Source organism: Prosopis cineraria, unplaced genomic scaffold, assembly GCF_029017545.1.
Source record: "Prosopis cineraria cultivar Desert tree isolate PC_DT_omini unplaced genomic scaffold, ASM2901754v1 PC3, whole genome shotgun sequence".
Classification (NCBI taxonomy): domain Eukaryota; kingdom Viridiplantae; phylum Streptophyta; class Magnoliopsida; order Fabales; family Fabaceae; genus Prosopis; species Prosopis cineraria.
In genome coordinates this window covers 34,222,622-34,244,257 of record NW_026555334.1, presented here as the reverse complement: position 1 = coordinate 34,244,257, position 21,636 = coordinate 34,222,622, and the positions used below count along the sequence as shown (strand labels likewise).

General features: G+C 35.1%; 2 protein-coding genes across 2 annotated transcripts; one reads left to right on the top strand and one right to left on the bottom strand.

The window, feature by feature from the left end:
• The first annotated feature begins 799 nt into the window (after nucleotides 1–799).
• On the top strand, nucleotides 800–2,020 carry LOC129304605 (UDP-glycosyltransferase 90A1-like). Its single transcript, XM_054944320.1, is given in 3 exon segments — nucleotides 800–936; nucleotides 939–1,773; nucleotides 1,775–2,020. Coding segments are annotated over 3 exon segments (1,155 nt in total). The 5' UTR covers nucleotides 800–809; the 3' UTR covers nucleotides 1,968–2,020.
• Nucleotides 2,021–4,076: 2,056 nt separating this feature from the next.
• On the bottom strand, nucleotides 4,077–7,342 carry LOC129306694 (cyclic nucleotide-gated ion channel 18). The gene is made up of 6 exons (XM_054947400.1): nucleotides 6,672–7,342; nucleotides 6,367–6,570; nucleotides 5,968–6,278; nucleotides 5,485–5,596; nucleotides 5,044–5,280; nucleotides 4,077–4,911 (listed from the first exon to the last, which is right to left on the bottom strand). The coding sequence occupies exons 1-6, from the start codon at nucleotides 7,242–7,244 to the stop codon at nucleotides 4,171–4,173; spliced, it is 2,178 nt and encodes a 725-aa protein (XP_054803375.1). The 5' UTR covers nucleotides 7,245–7,342; the 3' UTR covers nucleotides 4,077–4,170.
• Nucleotides 7,343–21,636: the final 14,294 nt, after the last annotated feature.

Here is a 21,636-nt window from a genome sequence, read left to right as displayed (position 1 = left end):
ATTTGGATATCTTGATGTCCCATGATAAAGATTTATATTTTTTATGATTTTTTAAAGAAAAATATCACAAATACACCCTTTTATTTTTGAAAAATCATAAAAAATATAAATCTTTATCATTTTGGGACATCAAGATATTCAAATATCTTTTATTTTATGTAGAAGCTAATTATTCAAAGAAAAATAAAAAATAAAATTAAAAAGTTGGGATATTATAAGAGACATTAAAAAATGGCACATTAGAGGCTTTTGGTATTTTTTTTTTTGGATTTTATTTTAGACTCAATCTAATCGACTTAATTTTTTACCCAAAAAAACTGTAACGGACTTAATTAAAAAAAGAAATATCTATAAATACGAGTGGGAACGTGAATGCAGCCCAATGGTCTAGACCGGGTCAAGGGTCACTTGCTTACCTCTAATTGAACCTGTTTCCCCTATAAAATGTATCTCTTGTCATTTAGTGGAAAATTTTTCAAAATATGTTTTACCGTGCATGTTACACCACATAGTGCAACATGTAATTCGGTGCTACCAAGCACACTATTAATTAAAAAAAAAAGTGCCTTGGCCTCTAAGTACAAATATAAAGCTAATTAATAAATATTCTTAAATAATCACCGTTGATCATCTTTGGCTTGAAGGCTACTCCCAGAATTTTTTTATTATTTACTTATTTATTTTGAGCCTAAAATACTGCCCCTATGATTGCACATGGCGTTCCTTCGCTATCACTACTTATGGTCCTTCAAACAATTTAGCTCATACAAAGTGGCGGTCACATGCAGATTTTGGTTAACCAAGAAAACATGGGTTTAGTTCAGTGTGAGGAAGACTCGTGCCAACACCACGTCCTTCCTTTTCCATTCATGGCCAAAGGCCACACCACTCCCCTCCTCCACTTTGGTCGCCTCCTCCTCCGCCGTAACACTTCGGTGATTCGGTCACCGTTATCACAACCCCCGCCAACCTCCCATTTTTAACCGAATCCCTTCAAAACACCACCGCTTCCATAATCGACCTCCCATTCCCTGCCAACGTCCCCGAAATCCCCGCCGGCGTCGAGAGCTCCGATAAACTCACTTCCATGTCCCTGTTCTGCAAGTTTGCCTCCGCCACGGTGCACATGCAGCCCCATTTCGAACGATTGCTGGAGACTCTTTCGAGTGTAAGCTGTTTAGTTTCTGACGGCTTCTTATGGGGGACCCTGCACTCGGCTTCCAAGTTCGATATTCCCAGACTGGAGTACTCCGCCACCAGCACTTACGCAGAGTCGGATCAGAAACCACACTACTATGTGGGGCCTTTATGCCTGGACGAAGAGCCGAGGAATAAGTTTAGCGAAGAACCTAGAAAACCAACATGGATGGAGTGGTTAGACAAAAAGCAGGAAGTCCTGTACGTTGCATTTGGGTCGCAAGCCGAGATATCAAGCGAACAACTAAAAGAAATAGCCACGGGATTGGAAGAATCGAAGGTGGAGTTTATGTGGGTGGTGAGGAAGAAAGAGTGGGAGCTACCTCAGGGGTTCGAAGAAAGAGTGGAAGAGAGAGGGATTATAGTGAGAGAGTGGGTGGACCAGAGAGGAATACTGATGCACAAGAGTGTGAAGGGGTTCCTGAGCCACTGCGGGTGGAATTCAGTGCTGGAAGCTATATGCGGAGGAGTGCCGATCCTGGCGTGGCCAATGATGGCGGAACAGCATCTGAATGCGAAAATGGTGGAGGAGGAGATAAAGGTGGGGTTGAGAGTTGACGCGTTCCAGGGTTCGCTGGGCCGGAGAAGGGGTAAGCAAAATGGTGAGAGAGCTGATGGAAGGAGAGAACGGGAGAGAGGTGAGGAGGAAGGTGGCGGAGTTGGCGGAGAAGGCGAAGAAGGAGGTGGTTGAGGGTGGCTCGTCTTGGCGAGCCTTAGACTCACTGTTTGTGGAGGCATGCCGGACGGAATCCTCCATGAATGGTGTATAATTGATACGAGTTGGAGACTGCAGCAATATATTTGTCTCCATCACTCCTCTCATGGAAACTCTCATGGAAACTCTCCATCGAGAAGAGACCCACAAAGCTAGCCTTTAATTTATTTGCATTATTAATTAATTAATAAGTGGGAAGGATTGGAATTTGTTCGTCCTTTTATAAGTTTCTACGAGTATTATTAATTATCTTGCATTCCATCCTGCATTTAATCTAATTTTTTTTATTTCTTTAAGGTTTAGATTATCTGAAATTGAAATTAAGATTATGTAAATTTCTTGAAGGTCACTTTTTTAACAAAGAAAAAATTATTTCATATTTTATAAAAAATAATAAAATGAAGAAAGATACTTGAAAAATTTTACGAAAATTTCTCACTTATAAAATATTTTAAACCGATTTCTGCTTTCATTTCTTTTTTTAATATCATTTTCCCCTTTATTTTACTCTTAAATCAGCCTGACTCTTGATAGCATATATTAGAGTTTATTTTAATTACAAGTTAAGGTTTGTCACTTACACCAAAATGAATTAAACTACTTTAAAATAACTCACTGTACATTTATATAATTGTAATTAATTTTCTAATAACTTAATATGAGACGTTTATATATATATATATATATGTATAAAATAAGAAAACTATTAATTTGATGACAAAAAAACTATAAAGCATGAATATATGTGAAGCGGAGAGAATAAAAGGGGAAGAGAGAAAAGAGAAAGGATCAATGTATGAAAAATAGAAAGTCTCAACCAGCTTTCACTTCCCTCCTTCCAAAGATGCATATCATCTCACGAAACCACTGAGGGTAATTTTTCTGAGTGCATGGCTTTCTTGAGGCTAGTAATGCCCAATTGACCTTCTCCACTTATTGCCATATTGGAGGTTTATTTTGTTACATTATTTGCTATTTAATATTGATATCCTTATTCTCAGCATCTATAATATTTAATTATTTTCTGGTAGTCTTAGTTTAGTGCTAAAAAACAGAAAATGAAGAAAAGAGAGGAAAAAAAAAGGAGAGAAAAGAGAAGAATAAATTCTTGCATGAACCGGATAACACATAAGATTAAATGAATTTTGATATAGGATGTTTTTATTAGATAGTATATGAATCCATACAAGAATATCTCACAACTGAGAACCTTAAAAAGGATATAGATTTGCCTAATTATCCTATTTTATTGAAAAATAAATAAAATTTAAAATAATCATAGAAAAGATATTGATAAAAATCTGAAAATCCTAAATAATCTAATGGATATTCTAAATATCATTATTCAAATAATTTTAAATATCTAAAATAAATCTAATCGCATCTCATCTATATTCCATCAATAAAGCAGTCCCAGAATGAAAAACTAACACCAACCACATGATCCCTGGGCGGGTCGCTCGTTCCTGTCGTCGTTTTGAACTTTCTTTGTTCGATTCAGAATGAAATGTGCTCCTTTCATAGCACGGTTTGGAAAGACAAGAACGTGTTATATACTTATGTGTGTGGTGGAAGTAAGTTGAGGATTTTACGATAATCCTTCCATACTGATGACACTCATGGTACATGCGTGTACGAAATTCAACATCACTGCCAATTAATGAATTTCTTTACCTTATTCCAAATGTCAGAGATTTTAAAATCATGTGTGTCGTCAAATTTTTTTTAGAAAAAGTGAATACATTATTAAAATATTTGAATTTATAGTTTTGATAATATATAATGAAATAATAATGGAATGACAAATTAAGATCCAAGACCAGGAGTCCCTAATTGGTTGTCTTGATTGAAACAGAACTAGATTTCTTGACATAAGGTTTAAGATATGCAATTATAATTATTCAACAATATCTCTATATTTTTTTATTTTTGTATTTGGAATTTAAAATAAAAAACTCACTTTTTTCCGTCTCTAATTCATTTCATCCCATTCTCAGAACAAATTAACGCTAGAGAAAACCAATGATTTTGAATAACGATCTTAGCCATCCTTTGGTCGTAAATTAAAATGCATCTACCATGATTTAGGGGAAATTTTTTCAAAATATATTTTACAGAACACGTTAAACTTACAGTTGAAGATGTGAACATCAGTGCTACTCTACCATATGAATACACACATTTACAGGAGAGTCAAAAATTTTTTAATAACTTTGCATCCAAGTCATTTCCTAGCTGTACGTTAACAAGTTTGCTTGCTATAACACAGAGAAATCAGGTTCATCAGGCTTAAACAATTGGGGTACAGGATCACCGCCCTGAGATTTACGGCCAGCATTAGTGCCTTTCCTTGCATTTGCAGCGAAGGTGGAGGCCATAACAGTAGCACCAAGAGCTTGAGTTCTATTACTTGCGGCGTCCCTTGATGAGTCCTCCAAATCAACATCAAGCATGTCGCTGTAACTAGTTTCTCCCTCTGGTTTTGCCATGTAGTAAAGGCTCTCTTTCAGCGACAACTCTCTAGACGCCTTGCGTTTCTTGTACCTTCTCCAAGCAGCCTCTATCAAGCAAGCTGCCCACGCCCTCCATTGATGGGAATAATACCTAAAAGCATGTTGAAGTTTCTTGCTATGGAGGCGCTTGAACTGAGCCGCCACAGCTTTGAGATCCTCCGCCTGTAACGCAAAAGCTTCGACTTCGGTGAGAGCCCTGACAGTTCGAGTTGAAGAAGGTAGGTTTGAGCTAGAGTTTGGCATTAAGGCCCATGTCAATAGTTCCTCGCCACAGAAATCTCCAGGTCTGAGGGTAATAGAATTGAAGAAGCCCGACCTTCCTCCATTGGTAGTGGAGCTCTCCAGTTGTCCTCTAATAATGAACACCATTTCATTTACGGGATCACCCTCTCGAAAAATGTAGGTGCCTTCAGTGCTTAGGGACGAGACAAGGTGTTCACAGATGGCATCAAGGAGCTGATCGTCCATCTGTGAAAAGAAAGGGACCTGGATGTGCAAACAATTTTCTAAATAAGCACGGAAATCTTATGAGTAAATATATGATTATATGTGATTAATTAAGATCCAGAGCTATGCCAGACTGGTGAACTAAGACATGGAAGATGAAGGCAGACATACACGCCGAACAAGAGCAAGACACAGGTGGCGTTGGATTTCACGACGTAGATCTAAAGGTAGTGAAAGCAATATGGATTTCTCATCAACTCCTCTTGTTGCGAGCCATTTATATTGACCAAAGCGACGGACACGTTCCTGCAAATCTGGAGGCAACTGGCGATGCCTCATCCATTCATCTGTATCTCTCTTCCTAATCCTCCATTCTTCAAGTCTTGCTGACATTGACTCTAAGTATGTCTTCAATAGCGGAAAAGATGTTCATTAGCTAAAATTAGCAGTTGCATTACTTCTATATACACATGACACATACATACATATATTTCCATCCCAGTAAACTTTTCTCATAGACGTTCATTTTATACTGAAAAATCTAAACCAAAAGAAAAATGTTTTGTATTTTTGTGGCCTTGGGGATTAACAAATAACTTGGAAAACTCGTACCTGCATGTTCCCAATCAAAAGTGCAAAGAGCACTAGTCCAACAACGCATAGGATGATGGAAAAAAGGGTCTCCCCGATGAATACAGTGGTGTCCAAGTTCTGTCCATATGAACTGCGGGGAAAAATAACGTGAATTCTAATATGTGAACATGGTAATATAAAAATTGCAGGCAATTTAAAGTAGTATAGAAATTATAAGAACTATAAGAATTAATGGTCCCGAAATTCGATTCCAACCGCTGATTTCCCCAGAAAATATTTCACCGTCAGAGATATGACTACATATCAAAGTATCATCAAGTAACATTGATATCAGAATGACACGCAATGTAAATTTATATATTCCATCGTCTACCTTAGATTTCAAAACGAGAAGCAGAGCAATACATAAAAGAGGAAATGGTGCACGAGATGTAAATTTCTATAGCTCAGAAGAAATATTTGAGGAAGTATTAGCACTGACGTTTCAAGTGAGGAATATACCTTAAATTTCTTATACCCCACCAAAGACAATAAAAGTATCTCTCACTGAAACTGCCAGTAGCAACTGCCTTCCTAAAAGCAGCTTGAAACATCCCAAATGAATATTTGTTATTCCCGCTCTTCACATCGCAACTTTTAACAACGTTGGTGACATTTAGCCAGTATTGCCTATCAGGGTTGTTCAAAGTTCCACAATCAAGATAACTTATTAGGCAAGACAGGGTTTGTAATTCGTTCTCAGCTCTGCACTCTTCAGTCCAACAATTCAATTGTCGTGCTATTGCAGACAGATACCAAGTTGCTCCGGTAACCTATCCCACCACAGCGCCGTCGTGAACAAAACAACCCTTAAAAAGAGTGAAGGAAGGGCCAAATTAATGGGCAAGTATGTGAGCTTACATGACTAGCTAGCATGTAGAGTAGAAGATTATATGCAGCTCCAGTCCAGGGAGTCTTGGCAACAACACCAGAGGTTTTGACAATGCGCTTGTTCAACGGGAAGATCAGAAACAGTCGAGGAACATACTGAATGAGCACGAAAAGAGCCAGAGTGATGTGGGCATGGTCAGCTGAGGACGTTGGAATAACTAGCCAAATGACAATCTGCAGGAGAAACCCAAAACAAAATATCAAATATTTTTGAGATAATGCAAGAAATTATGAGTATTTTTTTTTTTTAAAAAAAAGATTGACATTGACGTGACCTGGGGCAGTGGGAGCGTCGCGGCGAGATCGATGACAAAATCAGACTTCATGTAGCGTCTGGCAATTTCTCGGGCATCGGTAACCAACTCACCCCGACCAAAAATCCTAGAATTTGGGGCCACGAAGGCAGTCCGAAATTTCATGATCATGTGGAGCACGTAGAAAAGGTCCGAGAAGGAGCGCAGAAGAGTGACGATGATGCTCAATTTTGTATTGGTTTGCAAGCAACCGGGGCCTCCGATGGAAGGCAGATATAAGTAAAGAGGGTCTATGAAAAGCGCGATGAGACTGGTGACAAGGAAGATCCTGTTCCAACGTGCCACAATGTCGCTGTCGGGGTCGAGGATCTGGTGACGCCATAGGATGAGGTGGGCGTGTTCCTCTTCGGTGGTGGCGCCGGAGGGCTTCACTTGGAGTCGCCCAAATTGGCGGAATTTATGGGCCGGCGTGGATATTATTCTATACATCCTTCCATGGCGGATTCCGAGGTGAACGGATTCCGCAGCCGAGAATAGAGAGGGGGGAGATGGAGGGGACCTGCTCAATTGCAAAAGAGAGAGGGTGGTGGGCATGGTGAGAGTTTTGGCGAAAAAGACGAACAAGAAGGAACAGACGCAGACGGCGATGGTAACCTTTTTTGAGCAGTGAGAAATTCGCGCCAAACCGAAGAAAATTCAAGAACGTTGGGAGATGCCCATGCAAGGAGGCATCATTGGTCCTCAAATGCACAGCTTCGAAAATCTTTTAGATTTTGGGCCTTTCTTATCGGACTTTCGCTCTCCAGCCCAATTCTGGTTTGCCCATCGTCTATCATAGCCAAAAAAAAAATAATCTGACTTTGTCTATCCTTACCAGCTCCATGTCCCTCCCATTACCTGAGTGGCCGTTTGACAGCATGATAAAGTATAATAGAGATGGATATAAAATTAAAAATTATATTTTTTTTGAGTTAATTATATTGTTTATGAATTCAAATAATGACATTGATGAGGTGATAATTACGTGATGCAATGACTAATAAATACTTTATTTTAAACTACAAAAATACTATTTTTATATTTGGTGTCAAAACACCTCTTTGTTTTTCGAGAAGGACAGGCAAAAAAGCCTGAGGGATTACAAACTAAAGTAGTAGCATAATATTTGGCCCAATAAAGGTCATAACATCCAATCGGGGGCTTATACAATATTGCAAAATCAAAGGCAGTGATATGGGTATCTTTGGCTTAAAAATCAGCAACTTGGAGAGTCTATCGTCTGGAGTGAATTATCTCCATATCCTAGTTAGAGTATAACAATTCTTGACTGTTGAGGATCTCAAAGTGCAATGGGTGTTCTAATCCTCCACTAGTCTTGAGCAATTGGAGATCTTCAACTGAGTCCGTATGGCACTTGATTTGTTCAGCTGGAATTGCTTGCACAATCTTAATCCTAAACCCATAGCTAGAAGTTCAGCATTAGTAGAAGGGTAAAACTAAGCTTTTGCTGAAAGCCCATGATCCAGCTCTCGTAAGCGTCTCTAATAATGCCCCCACACAAAGCGAAGCCCGATTGCTTGACAGATCCATCCACGCCTAGCCGTAAGAAATCAGTTGGGGGAGGACACCACTTCTTTTCTGTCCATTCAGCAGTATGAAAAATCTTGTGTTTATATTTGCCATTTTTCACTGTCTCAGAGATTTGGTGTTGTGCGCTGTAACTAATTGCCCTTACATCAAATCTCTAGCCTTCCATTATCTTTTTGCACCTATTTTTCCATAGTAGCCAGCAAATTGTGCAGAAAGTGCTAAGCCAGGAGAGAGTATTTTGTGTTCTGCATCCCATGGTCTTGTGGGAGTTCATCTTCAACCAGACCTGCAAATTGAAAGAGAAGAAAAATTGTAGATATAAAGGGTTAGTAAAATAGGACCACACTTGCTTGGCAACCTTACAATAGCGAAGGATATGTAAAGTGTTTTCCTTACTATTGCACTCAAAAGGGCAATTTGCATTCAAAGATAAGCCTCTTGATACTGTCAAATGATTTATGGGAAGTCTCTCATGGTAAACTTGCCAGAAAAATTGCTTTTGCTTTTTAGGGATGGGCTACTTCTAAAGTTTTCTCCAAAAAGTATCTATAGGATGAGAGATTGGATTCTGAAGAGAAAAATAAGCTAATTTAATACTAAAGTTCCTATAAGAGGATTTTCTCCAAATGGAGCAATCTTCAAGGCCATCATTGGGTAATTTTGTCCATTTAATTTTTTGAAATAACCTAAAGAGGGAGGAACTTAAGCCAAGCATGAATGTTCTAGTGTCCATTGGGTAGAATAAAGTGATCAACAATGGCATTAGGATTAAGCAAATGATGATTGTTATCCACACATTGAATAAGGGGAACACCAACACCAAGGGTGTCCATAAATCCTCTAAAATTTGGTTCTTTTTCTATTGTGAATTCTCCTCCCAACTTCAATAGAGAAGGTATCCCAAATAGCAAATATACCATTCCAGATGGAGAGGAATTCTTTTTCTTCCAGACAGAGGGATAAAGATTAGATCTACATTTATATTTGGCTTTTAAGACTTAAACCCAAAGGGAGTTAGTCTTGGTTAATAAGCCCCAACAAAGTTTCATCATGTAAGTCATATTTTGTTTGTGGAGATCTTTAAAACCTAATACTCCATCTTTTTTGTCCATTTTTAAGGTATCACAAGCAATGAGGTGCAACTTTTTACCCGCCCTACCCTAATTCTAATAGAAATTCCTGGTAGTCTTTTCAATTTCATTTGAGATTCCTTTTGGGAGAAGGGTGGTTTGCATAGTATGATTGGAAATGACAAAAAGGACAGAATTAATTAAAAGAGCCCTACCAACAAGAGAGAGATACTTACCTTTCGATAAGGAGAGTTTGTTGCGAACTTTCCGAAGGATGGGATGATAAGTTTTAATAGAAGTACACTGGTGAAGGAGGGGAATACTAAGGTACTTGCCAAGGTCAGCGTTAATTCTAATGCCAAGCAAGTCACTAAGCTCCTAAGCCCGATGGAAATTGACATTTCTAGCAAAAAAGGCTTTAGACTTAGATTAATTTATGCGATATCAAAAATCCTCACAAAATTTAGTCATGACATCTCTTATGACACTTATTTGGTGGGAAGAAGCTTCAACAAAGAGGATGAGATCATCTGCAAAGAAGAGATGAGAGATTTTGGGGCCTTGGTTGCTTATCTTAATTGTCTTCCAATTCTTTCTAGCAACCTTATTTTGAATGAGATGTCCAAGTCACTCTATGCACAAGATAAAGAGGTGAGGGCTAAGAGGATCTCCTTGTTTAATTCCTCTTAAGGGGGAAAATTGATAAGTCTCCTCACCAGGACATTCATGGTTGTAGGGGTGACATAAGACATGATGAGATATATAGGGACTTGGTGAAGGCCAATATTAGTGAGAGTACTTTGGATGAGGTTCTAATCAATTCTGTCAAAAGTTTTTTCCATGTCTACTTTAATAGCAATATAGCCTTTTGTTCTATTTTTACTATGCATGAAGTGGATGATTTTTTGGGCAATAATGATATTATTAGAACTTTGTCTGCCTTTTATGAAGCTATATTGGGCTAGTTCGACAAGAGATAAAGAACACTTTTGAGTTTATTAGCAATAATCTTGGTGATGATTTTCAAGCTAACATTATAAAGGGAGATAGGTCTAAACTCTTTAAGGGAGGTAGGGTGTTCCACTTTGGGGATGAGCACATTATTGGTGTGGTTGAGGTCTTTGACTAAGGCTGGATTGAGGAAAGTATGCTTGACAAGATAACTTATTTTTCCCCCAATTAAATCCCATTGTGACTGGAAGAAATGGACTTGAATACCATCGGGTCTAGGTGCCTTGAAAGCTCCCAGTCAAAAGTAGCATTCTTTTTCTCAATATCAATAACTTCTCTATGAATAAGCCGAAGATCACTGTTATACAGGGAAGGAAACATGTTAGGCCAGTTAACAAAGCTAGAAATATTAGGATCCTTGGAATAAAGATTTTAAAAGAAGTCACAAGCCATCTCTTTTAAGCTGTCTTTGTCTTGAATCCATTCTCCAGTATCATTTTGGAGAGCATTGATGATGCTTTTCTTTTGCTTGATCTTGGTGATGGCATGGAAAAATCTAGTGTTGCAGTTTCCCTATTAGAGCCAATTGCATCTAGATTTTTAAAACCATATCATTTCCTCTTGAGTATAGGTCTTTTGGTATTCTTGTCAAAGAGATTTTTCTAATTAAAAAGGTCCCTTATGATCATTCTCACAACATTTTTCTGTTAATACCTATAAGTCTGTGATTGAGCTATTTCTTTTTTTTTTATGTTTCCAATTACATTTTGATTCTAATTTGAGGTAGATTTATTGAAATGAGCAACTCTATCAAGCCAATTCTTGTTATCCCAAGCATCTTTAACCACACTTGAAAAGCCTTCTTCAAGAGTTCAAGCCGCATGATAGAAGAATCTCTTAATACATGGAGTTTGAATAGGAGGGTTGTCATTTTTAACAACCAAATGCCTATAGTCAAAGCTGTATCTTAAACAATGGTCGACTTTTGTATAAGGATAAGATTTTTCCTAGAGGGTTTTACAAAAAGTCTAGTCTAATCATTCCTTGACACCACTTTTTTTCCAGGTGAATTTATCTCCAATTAAAGGTAATTCTAAGAGGGTATTATAGTTGATGCAGTTTGAAAAATCAAATATGGATTGTGCAGATGGGGAGCATCCTCCAACTTTATAAAGAAAGTCCAAGCAGGTATTGAAATCTCTTATTAGGAGCCAAACCTCATGGGCATAGTTAGTGATTATTTTGATGGTTTCCCATAATACTTTTCTTTTGGCAGGGCAAGTCTTAGCATAGATGAAGGAGAATAAGTTGTAATCATTTGAATTTAAATCATTGAGTCTATAGTGCAGAAGTTGGGTAGTAGAGCAAAGGTTAGTAACCTCAGTAACATTGTCATTCCATAGAACTTATATGCCCCTAGCAAAACTCATAGCTCAACTGGGAGCCAACTATTAAAACTAAGGTTTCTAACAACATGATCAGCGTGAGACCCACTAATCCTAGGTTTGAGAAGGCATAGGAAATTTATGTGGTAAGAAGAAACTAGATCTCTAATAGTGTTGGAAAAGTTTTGCCACCAATACCATGACAATTTCATGAAGCAATTATCATTTAAACAATTGATAGATAGAAAAAGACAAGAACCCAACCTTATTTGACTGGGTCATTAACAAGCTCATCAAGAATAACTCTTGATATAGTCACCAATGTCACAGGTTCTTCTTCACCAAATAAGTCAATATGCATCGAAGAGGATGATGAAATATCAAGAGGCTTCAAAATATACGAAATTGACCTACTCTTTTATGCAGTCTCAGGTTGTGGTTGATAAAGGTGGTCTTCATTTTTGATCAAGGGTGGGGACTGAACAGAGTTTGGGTTTGCAGCATTGAGGTTTGACTAATAGAAGACTGCTATAAATTTGTGAGCTTTCCATTTACAACATTTAGTGTTCTCTAGGCTATTTTCTTGTTTGGGCTTTTTCCTTCATGCATGGGTGTAGTGGCCTTAATGTTGACATATTTCTATTTTTCTCCCATATTTTATTATGGGCTTGGTCTAGTAAGCCCAATTGGCTTGACATTTTCCTTGCTTGTTGCTTTATAGACTTTGACATATCTTAAGGCTTTCTCCTCTATCTAAGGGATGAAACTTGATCATTCTGACTTTTCAAAATAGCCTTTTCCTTTTCTTTAATCATACTGTGATCTCTTACTCACCTTAGAGGTTCGCTATATGGCTCCTTTCCTTTAATTAGATTTTCTTCTAATAAATTTTCTTCTTCTTCGAGATTATTAAGGCTTCGTATCACGATGTTAGAGTCAACTGCTCCTCTCTTCTTATAAGTATGCTAGGTCTTTTGTGTTCATGCTCATTGTCTGCTAATTTGTCTCTTCTCATGAAATGAGGTTTGACAGTGTAGCCTTAAAGCAACTATATGCCATACAGATTAAAAGCATCTGGATATTTCTTTATTAGAGTTTTTTCTGGTGTGCTTGCAGAGCAACTAGCCTCTTGAGATTCATACTGAGCATGTGAATTATAAAACCACGGACAATTTTCTTTCTTATGGCCATAATATCCACAAACAAAGTAAATTTGGTTGAGTCCTTCATATGTAATATTAAAAAGAGAGTTGGCTACGATGACCCTAGGCACGAGCTTCTTTTGAAGATTAAGTTCAACATAAATCCTATAAAAACGCCCTCTTTGTATTTAGGACTCCTTAGCGGTGAAATCAACAAGAGTTTTCATGTCTACCTTGAGTGGTTTTCTAATCCTCTCACCAAACTTATAGATAAAATTCTTGTTATAAGAATGTATGGGGATGTTAGGTATCTTAACTAAAGTGGCTACATGCCGAAGAGGATTATGGTAAAGATCAAAATAGGGCATTTAGTGTTAAACAAGGACACAGTGCTATCTTACCACCCAAGGGCCTTCGTAAACAACCTTATTATAGTAGATGAGTTCTTGCTCCTCATCTTTGAATGTAACTACAAAATAATTATTAAGTAAGTCAATGAGCTTAATACTTTTTATTCCCCATAGAAAACTTAGATAATCTTTTAAGTCATAGACATTGAATCTTTTTCTTACTACAGTGATGATTAGAGCTCTGTTATAAGGTTTGCACCAATCATTAAACTCTTCTTCAATTATAGGGACTTTAAGGCAGAGGTGCTTTAGTTGCTTGATTTCCTTTGAGGGTTTTGGTAGTGGCCACAAGAGTTCATCATCATCAAGAATTAGATCTTCATCCTCAACTATTTTACCGCTACTTGCCACTCCGTTGTAACCCAACAGGGAATCTCTATAAGAGACAGGGATAGATTCTGGCTTGCGTTTAGTGTCGCCTCAGTTTAAGTCATCTTTTCTAGGTGGGGTTAGGTCAGATTATTGCCATTTTCCCAGTACTAGCCATATTATCATCTATGAGAGCATCCTTGATGGGGGATTTTGATTCATCATTTAGTTTTTTCCTTTTTGAATCCAGAAGGGAGTCATCTATAAGCCTGTCCGGAGGTAACTTCTAATGACCATGTTCATCCATGAAGCTAAAGCACAAAAGGCACAAAAATCAAGAGAGAGAAAAAAGTTTAGAAACACCATGGCTAAGTGTCAAACACCTTTAATTGACTAAATCAATGAATGCATTGATATAATAAAGTCCTGTGTATTATAAGAAATTTGAAACACATTTATTCATATTGATTTACTTATGTTATATTATTTGATTCTTGAAATATAACCTATCATTATTTTTTTAGATAAAGGGGCAAATGTAACATTCTAAAAATTAACCTAAGGTTAATTAAGTTAATTTAGAGCAAATGAGTAATTTTGGAGAAATATTTAGATATAAATAATTTTAGTTAGAAGATTATTATTTAATTTAATTTAGATTAAAATCCTAATTTATGATTTTATAGTAAATAGAAATAGCAATGATAATATTATTAAAAAAAAGAAAGAAAGAAGAAGGAAAAAGGAACATAAAAAAATTAAAAATTAAAGAGAGGGGAGGGAAGTAATTTTTTCTTTGGGTGTTGAGGTGTAAATAATGTAAAAAAAAAGAGAGAGAGAGAAAAGGTGGGGGCGAAAACCATGTATGTGTACATAATGGATTAATAAAAGATAAAAGAAAAGGTAAAGAGTAAAGGCTGTAGGACCCACGCTATTTTTTAAAAAGGCCAACAAAGTCTTTTGGCTTTCTATTCTCTTCTTCATTTTCGTTTTTGCTTTCGCATATAGAGTGTGAGCCACGTTATGGCTAGAAGAGCTGATTTAAAAGGTGAAGCTCCATAATAGGATATTTCAGATAAGATTTTAAGTATTATAAGACTAGGTAAGTGTTTTAAACATTTTTTCTTAGTCGTTTTTTCCTTTGAGCTGTAGATTTTAAGATTTTAAAAACATAAGGTTTAAAAGAGGAATGAATTTTGATGAGTAAATCTGATTATTGAGATTGTTGGTAGTGTAATAAATATTTAGAGTATTATTTTGTTGATAGAATTGGGATTTGAGACATTTGAGTTTATCCCTAGATCCTTATGGGTAGATTTTTAGTTAAATTTAAAAATATAAACTGATTTATTGATATTTAAATGATTATTTGAGATGAAAAATAAATTATTATGGCTATAGAATAATGATTCTAGGCTTGAAATCAAGTTTGTAATTTTTGAGTATTTTTATGTGCGAATTTTTGGAATAAAAAGGAAAATTTTGATATTAGAAAATTATTTAAATGAAATTATTGTGAAGAAGACTATTGAACTAAGTAGATAGGTTCAAAAATATGAAATTAAATTTTAGAACACAAGAGGCTAAGACTAAGGTCTTAAAAAAATGAAATAAAATAAAATAAATACTTAGGTGTTAGAGTATAAGTGAAAATTGTGTTAATAATATTATTGATATATTGAAATATGATCAATTATAGATTAATTTTCTTTTGACACCATTCAAGCTTTGGAAAGCTTTGAAAGTATTGTAATTTAAGGGGTAACCTTTGACCTCTCAAAGGTTAAGGTAACCGGGAAAAATCTATTTTATGCATTTGTATGTTAATTAATTAATTATGTTGGTGAAATAAAAGAGTGTATGTGTGTGTGTGTATCTAGATTTTAAAATGGTTGTTTGTAATGTATGTGGCTTTGTTGAGACTCTATGACTTGTGACCAAGTTAATTGTGACTTGGTGTGAGTAATGAGATTGATGGTTGATGATGATGTGTATACTCTTTGTTATAAGTTGTGGATTAGGCACAGTGATGAATTGTATATGAGAAAGTTGAGTTTTATATGATGCTAATGTGGTTTTATGTGATAATATAAAAATTGATGCAAGAGACATGATTGAAATATAATGATTCTTGATGTTTGTTGAACAAGAAAGTTGATGAGCATGTAGGATAATTATGAATTATATATATGAGTTTTTGAAATGCATTTTCTCATGAGTATGATCATATAGTGAGAGTTTGCTTTAGTGAATGAGTTAGTGGCTATACAAAATCTATATAGTACTTGGCTATTAATCAATAATCCTAGGGGTTATAGCCGCTACTTACCATGTAAGGTACTGTAGCATTGTTCTTATTAAGAGACTTGACCCTACTGGCTTATCTGGAGTTTTGGGTAAAGCTAGTTTTGGGTATGACACCCCATAGTGTGTGATTTGGGAGAAACCGTGTTCATAAGTAAGTAAGGTAACGCTGACCCGGTAGCCCCTCACGATATGATTAAGGCCTTAGATAGTCTCGCCACATGGATGATTCCTTCTGGTTGTTGGCCCACAGATTTCATGTCAGAGGAAATAAGGGAGGATATAAGGGAGAGATTGATCATGCATATTATTGTTATCATGCCATTTAAGTGATTGATGGCTACGTTGAGAATATGATTATAATTGTGAAAATAAGAACACGTAATAATTATGCGAATAATGTATATAAGGCCATTTGTGCAAACTTTGTACTTGACTTTATTCTTGAGATTATTCATACGAGTTAAGTGGTAATGTGATTAATATGTTATTAATGTGATTGTTTATATGGTCACCTTGATAAATTTATTAGCCACTTGCATTCATGATTAATTATATGCATTTGTATAACTTAGATGTACCTTGATTACTGAGTGATTGTACTCACTCCTCTCTTTTAACATATTACAGGAGCTAGCTTATCTCAGAAGAACAGAGGAAAGGAATATTAGGCCAAGTGATAGTAATCACTTCTGTAGGCCTTTCTCTTTTAATTTTGATATGTGTATTTAGTTTATGATATTACCAACCAAGATAATATATTATTGATCTACTTGCATTATGGGTTTTGTGTTGGGGGAAATGTATTTTGGACCCTAAGAAATGTGGTTTGATGCTTGTGTTATATTGACGAGCCAAAATATTTGTGCAAATGAAAATAGTTATTATTTGCTTAATTTGAGGACTTGAATGTTGTTATGGTCTCCCCTTGTATTTTTGATGTCTAAGGGTGAGCAATTGATATTAATTATATGTGAATGAAAAGAGAAATTCATGTATATGATGGGCTATTGATGAATAGATGATATATAGAGTATAATGATTAGGTAATAGTCATTGTGATAAATGTGATTGAAACCTTGGCTCCCCGCTATCAATTATGGAAGGGTTTGAATGGCCAAGTATTATGTTGTAAATATGTATATATGTATTGTGGAGTAAGGTATAGAGAGAAAATAAAGGGGGAAGCCCTTCTCCCATGTTAATGTGTTTCCTTTATCATGCTTCCGCATATGTCTAATTAAATGATATGAGTTCTTGAAATATTTTAAAGACTTGGGATCCTTTTATATTGAATCGTTTGTGAAAATACATGTTAAGAATATATTTAGGTTAATCTCTTATAGGATAATCCTTTTGGGTTAGTCTTTAATTTACTATAGTCAGATTGATGAATAAATCTAATTTAGGACATCCTTTATAGCAAAAGTACCTACAAAGTAGTCAGCCAGGGACACTCAATATCCTAAAGTGAGAAAAAAATATAAATACACATAACATTACATAAGCGGGTGCAAAAGTAATTAAATCATTAACTTTGCCTTAACACCGTTAACTTTAACTATTAAATACTAACTATACAAGCCATGAGTTAGGCTTTGCTGACATGAATTAATAAAGGGGCAAAAATACTTACAAAATTATCGGTCAAGAGCAAAAATATCTATAACATTGCTAAAATTGGTACAAAAGTGACTAGTCCATCAAATTTCTTAGATGCTGACCATTTAATTGACACCTAAGCAAAAGTTGACAATTTTTTTTTGCTGATATAGACAAAAAACATTGCCAGATGAATTTTTACGGAGGTTGATCGATCATTATATAAAAACTCATAATGTTACTTTAATAGGTGCAATAGTGATCAATCTGTCAAAATTCATGTTACATGGTTTCTTTCCATCGCCACGTATCCCATCCCCTTCTTCCTTCCCTCTCCACTCATTTTTCTTATCTACAAAACTTGAGATTCAACATAGTAAGATAAGTTGTACACAATCGAAGATCAAGACTCAACACACCTTCTACATCACCTTACCTTAAAAACATTGTCATAACTTTAAGCAATTTTATTCATGATAAATTCAAAAATTTCAAATGGTTTTTGACATTATTGTAAAGAAACAACCAATTTAATTTGATATTCGGTCAAGACGATATTTTCTCACATGATATTCATATGATGACTGATCAATCTTTAGAGAATTTCATCTTAGAATATTTTTTGTCCATGTCAACAAAAAAATAGTCAACTCCTACTTAAATGTTAGCTAAACAATCAATATTTAAGGGATTTGATAGATTGGTCATTTTTGTATAAATTTCGGTAACGTTATGAGTATTTTTTCTTTTGGTCAATAACTTTATGTGTATTTTTGTTTCTTTATCAATCCACGTTAGCAAAGACTAACATATATCATGCACATTTAGCATTTAATAGTCAAAGTTAACAACGTTAGAATAAAGTTAATGGTTTGGTTACTTTTACCCCCACTCATGTAACATTATGAGTATTTACGTCATTTTTTTTATTTTAAAATATTGACTACCCTGACTAACTACTTTATATGTATTTTTACTCTTTTACCCTTCTTTTTTTTTCAAGTTATTTTTAAGTCGTAATTGATATTTATGTATCTTAATTCTAATAAAAAAAACCATGTGTACTTTCAAAACAAGCACGGAAGAAGTCACTCTGCGTATCTAGTTCATCGATCATGCTCTTATTTGAAGTGTTTAATTTGTATCGGGCCGCGTTTTTTTTTTAATTTTGCAACAGTGTTTTAGCTTGAGTTAATTTGTTTTGAAGGAGACGAAATCTTTATACACGTTCAAGTCCGTGATAGAGACAAATTGGAAAGCTGACATTCCCAGATGAATGAATATTGAGGAAATTCACTTATCGATCTTATTTAATATTTTGATTTATTAATAAGAACCTATTATTTCTTATCAATATCTGAAAACAGTAAACGCGCCGACAAAATAAGACTTCACTCATTTAACGAAACGTGTTTATTTGATCAGACGTTTACATGCCGACAGCTGTTGGCATATTCGAATCTTTTTAATATCATCAAGAGTTTGGCCTCGGTGATCAAAACCAGAAACAAAAACACAAGCTTGACACTTTGTAATGATCCATGGTTTTTTTTTTTTTTTGTCCAATAAAGGTTAGACTTAGGCACGCGCGTTGATTTCTCTACATGTCTCTCCTCGCGCGCGCGCGCGCGCGTGTATGTATACGTTTACGTGAGTGCCATTAAGCTAGCGAATTACTTGTGCTATCCGTATTTCGTGTTGAAAAAATTTATTCTTGGTCAGTATATTTTTTGAATTAAAATCTGCTAGGCGCTCTTTCAAAACTTGGCTAGTAAAATATTTCATTTTTCTCCAGCCATGAAAATATGCTGAAATGGAGGTAGTGATCAATGATTCAAACTCTCTTATATTTTTTAAGATGTGGAAGGCACTAAACTTATCGGGATTCTTCTTAATTCTTTTTCAATAAAATTGAAGAGGAGGTGATCCAAAAACAATTCCAAGATGAATAAAACAAGTCATTAAAGTGAAAATCGGTGGGTTCTGTCCTTTTTTAAATTAAAGCATGACAATGAGTGACAAAATAAAGTGATTAGATAAGAAGATGACGCATGCATGTGTATGTTACCACTATTTTTAGTGTAAAACATTTGTTACTATTCTTATACCAATTGAAGGGAATTAAAGATAAGATTCGTTCTATATGTTTTTATTATCAATAATTATGTGTATTATATTTTTAAATATGGATTTTCATAAAAAAAGATTAAGACCAGGAAGACTATTCAATATCAAAATTGATGTTCTTTTTGTTGATTGCCCGGGGAAGGCAAGACAGAGGCAATTAATAGAATGCAGTGATTGTTAATAACCTTAATCTAGTGATATGTAAGCTTTTTTTATTAGTGGAGATTATAAGTTTAATCTTGCTTATAATTTTAAGTTCTTAGGATTTAGCCTTTTAATTAAAAATAAAATAAAATGGAGAGATGGAGAGAGAGACGGGGGAAGTCGTGAGCAAGTAAGAAAAGAAAAGAAGCAAAGATAGTTGTGGGCTTTTGGATGAAGTGGCCACGTGTCAGGTTGGAAAGTGGCTTCTCTCAGTGTTGCCTCCACTTATCTCCACTTATCTCATCTTCCACCTCTCTTATTATATATATAAGCTTATATAGTCCTTTTGTAACGTTAGGTGACAACTAGTAGCATAACCAAATTTAATGGTAGGGTTGGTTCTCTTATCTTATATATATTCTTTGCAATAATGTTCTCTCGTTTTTTTTTTTTAATGTTCTAAACGACAACACTCTAATTCTAGTGAGGACCTAACACGTATTCCATCGACTAGGACCTTGCACCTAATTAACCCAGAAAAAAAAAGAGTGAAATTTGAGAGAAAAAAAATAAGACCTTTTTTTTTTTAAACTTCAATTAGTTCAACTTCGTAAAGAACTAAAGATATTTGAAAATGATTTGAAAAGGCACACTCATCTCATCCATTCAGGGTTTTCCTTGACATGTCATGGGTGGGCTATGTTTTCTAGTTTCCTTATCTTGAGTGTCGGTAGGGTTTGAGCTGCCTCTGATTCTTATAGCTTATTATAATCTCTTTCGGATCAAAATATTTTTCTATTATTTATCTGAAATACCTTACATCTCATGCATACTTTATCGTTTCCAAATGTTATGTGTTAATAAGGGAAAACGTTACAAGAATATAATCAATGGTCAATCAAAAAAATTAAAGCCTTCATTATTTTGAAACAAAATTTAAATTTGCTTGTCAAAACCAACAGCACGACAGCGCCAAAAGGATGGAAGGGACTTGACAACGCAACGTTTTTGCTTTACGACATTTGGGATCGATGGACTTGCCAACTTTTTTTAAGACCAATCCAAATGATGTCCGTGGGCCTAAAAAAATGTGATATCTTAATCATGTTTGTCCCAAGATATTGCTTTTTATCCATCTGATCATAATTATTTTTATTTCATAAAATCACTTCAAAATTACCTCTTTAGGGCTCTACAGTGGCTTTCGTTTTATATTTATTTTTTCAATAAAATTTGACTCTAGTAAATATTACCTCAAAAGAAATTATTTCCATATTATAAAATAAAATTCCTGCTTGCAAACACATACAAATACCACCACTACGCATATGATATGCAGGTTCTAATTATAAGAAATGAGAAACGTATTAAGTTATTTACAAAATGATGGAATTTTTTTAGAAGAATTACCTATAACTTACACACAACACATTTAAATATTACAAAGTTTATTGACAACTTAATAAAAAAAATGACAACAATTATTAATGAAACTTATAGCATTTAATCATGTTGTATGAGATCCTAAAGTATTTCTCTTAAGTTTTCCCCCCATCCCAACGTTTGCAAATGACAAAGATGAAGGAAGTATAAAAGTACAATGCATTTTTCTGTAAACAAAAAAAAAAAAAAACTCAAGTGGCTTACTGAGCAGCAAGGTTTAAGAAAAAAACATGTTTCTATGTGATACACGTTTTCTCAATTATTTTATGACTTGAAAATATTTACAATTTATACATACCCCCCCCCCACACACACATATTGTCATAAATATGTTTGTCAGCCAAAAATATATATTGTCACAAATTAAGTATATATATTAATTCCCACCCCCCCCCCCAAAAAAAAAAAAAAACACAAACTTGAGATCAATCATTTGGGATATAATTCTCTGGCTCCGCAGCAGGGGCAAAAGAAAGGGCTAGTGGGAAATAAGATTCGAGTGGAAGCAA